The sequence below is a fragment of the Austrofundulus limnaeus genome, unplaced genomic scaffold (assembly GCF_001266775.1).
Source record: "Austrofundulus limnaeus strain Quisiro unplaced genomic scaffold, Austrofundulus_limnaeus-1.0 Scaffold487, whole genome shotgun sequence".
In the NCBI taxonomy this organism is placed as follows: Eukaryota; Metazoa; Chordata; class Actinopteri; order Cyprinodontiformes; family Rivulidae; genus Austrofundulus; species Austrofundulus limnaeus.
Genome location: NW_013952889.1, coordinates 149,962 through 152,251, shown reverse-complemented (window position 1 = coordinate 152,251; position 2,290 = coordinate 149,962). Strand labels below are relative to the sequence as shown.

The 2,290-nt window shown below is 36.9% G+C and overlaps 1 protein-coding gene across 1 annotated transcript in view; it reads left to right on the top strand.

Moving 5' to 3' along the window:
* Positions 1-2,290, top strand: part of LOC106530044 (bactericidal permeability-increasing protein) — a 22,587-nt gene that overhangs the window by 4,372 nt on the left and 15,925 nt on the right. The window contains exons 3-6 of the mRNA XM_014025601.1: positions 780-891; positions 971-1,099; positions 1,173-1,328; positions 1,426-1,489. Coding sequence (XP_013881055.1) covers positions 780-891; positions 971-1,099; positions 1,173-1,328; positions 1,426-1,489 — 461 coding nt within the window. The remainder of the gene's footprint in view (positions 1-779; positions 892-970; positions 1,100-1,172; positions 1,329-1,425; positions 1,490-2,290) is intronic.

Here is a 2,290-nt window from a genome sequence, read left to right as displayed (position 1 = left end):
GTAAAATCCTTTATTTTTAACAATTAAGCTATGCAATGGCCCTCTTTTGTTTTAGTCTGTGCACTTGGAGAAAGTCTGCCATACCCTCAAGTAGCAAAGGCTCATGGGACATTTCATAAATTGATAAAATGTGAGGTTTTGTGGTCATATAAAGTGAGAAAATCTACATGTGGGGTTAAATCTGATCTAAATATTTTTTGTTGTCATTTCATGTTTCACTCTGTTTCTACATAGGATAACAGGTTACAACCTTGTAACTTTGGCAACTGTTGATGGGCCAAATCAAATGGCTTGGTGGGCCAAATTTGGCCCGCGGGCCCCACTTTGGGCTCCTCTGCTATAGATTATATTTAGTTTAGTTTCAGATTTGCAGTCTGAGATTCTCACAAAAAGTTGTTGAAAGTATAAGTTAAACATTATATTTATGGTTTTGGGCTGACCCTGGATTGTTGCTGAAACAGAAAAGATGGCTACAACACTATTGTTTGTCTTTTTACTGTCAGGCATTTGTTTTCATGGCTTTACCTGCAAACAAAAAACAAACAAAAACATTGTCCAGGCTCAGAAATCTGAAACAAAGGGTTTACATCATTTCAAGGTTATCAGTAGGAAATGCTTGTTGAGGAAGGTAGCTGTTTTTTTTTTCTTTGCTGGTGTCTGATTTCCATTAGAATAAAAGGAAAAAGTAAAATTGCATCCATTAGAGGTGACTTGGCAGACATCACATCAACTTTCCAGGGTTTTGGTATCTTCATTCGATGTGGCTTCTCTTCTTTCAGGCAGACAATTGGGCATTGCTTATGTTCAGCAGGAACTCAGAAACGTCAAAATCCCAGATTTCTCTGGGACTGAGAGAGTGGTCGTTGGCAAAGTAAAGTATTGTTTGTCAAAGTAAGGCACTAGCTTTTTTACTTTGAATTCCATCAAAAACTGGGAGAAATATATGTCCAAACATCTATGTTCCTTCCAGGATACATGTAGTAAATGTGGGGTTACCGAGGTCTGCAATAGATCTCGTGCCAGGGTCTGGAGTCAAGCTGACCATTGGTGATGCCTTCATCAGTATGCAAGGAAACTGGAAGATCAAGTACCTTGTGTTGTGAGTAAAGCTCTTTTTACAGATTGTAATTACTTCCTTCTTTTAGCATTGACATTTATCTCTCTCTTAACAGAAAGGACAGTGGCTCTTTTGATTTGAATGTCAATGGGCTTACAATCACTACAAGTATTGCTGTCAGAAGTGATGAGACGGGCCGGCCTACAGTCAGTGTTACCAGCTGTGCGGCCAGTGTTGGCTCTGCCAAAATCAAATTCCATGGTGGAGCCAGGTAAGAGGAAATTATAAAATGAACGGCTTCATAATTGTAATGTGTTAATCTAAACAAGCTGCCGTGTCCTTATATCTGTGACTGATGTGTGTTTCAGCTGGCTGTACGATCTCTTCACCAGGTTCATAGATAAGGCTCTACGTGATGCTCTGCAGAAACAGGTGAACCAGCCAGCGTGCTGAGCACTCTGTAGTTACATCTATAGCTTCTTGTGATTCTGGAGGGGGTGAGAGTGTTGTGATGGAAGAGGTTAAAACTGTTTTTTCCCTCACTTTAAACTTGATTTGATCAACTATTAATGTGCTTGTGGATGGAAACAATGGTAACAAGGGCGGTGGAAGTGGAACACACACAAAAGTATAGTTGTTGTAATCTCACGAAACAAACATTTTAAGAAATACACAGATGAATGGAAATGAAAGTTACTGAAAATGTACTGCATTTTAATTTAATTATTGCAAATTTTTAGTGCTCAGCACGTCATCGCTTTAAAGCCGAGGTTTAATTCAATTATATTTCAATTATTTTAACGTTGTTAACACCATTAGTGTATTCTTTGTTTTCACTGAACAACACATACACACAGATAAACCTGATGGTAAAACGGGAGCAGAGTTGTAAAGTAACTAAGTACAAATACTTCGTTACTGTACTTAACAGTAAGTAGAATTTTGGGGTATCTGTAATTTACTTGAGTAATTATTTTTCAGCCTACCTTTTTCTTCTACTTGTTACATTTTCACACAGTTATCTGTACTTTCTACTCCTTACATTTTTTTTAAAAAGGCAAGAAGTAGAAAGTCGGTATTTGTATTTCATTTTTGCTTGTTTTCATTCCAGCTTGTTATTGTAAAAAAAATAAATACTATCCATATACAGGTGCTGGTCATAAAATTAGAATATCATGAAAAAGTAGATTTATTTCAGTAATTCCATTTAAAAAGTGAAACTTGTATATTATA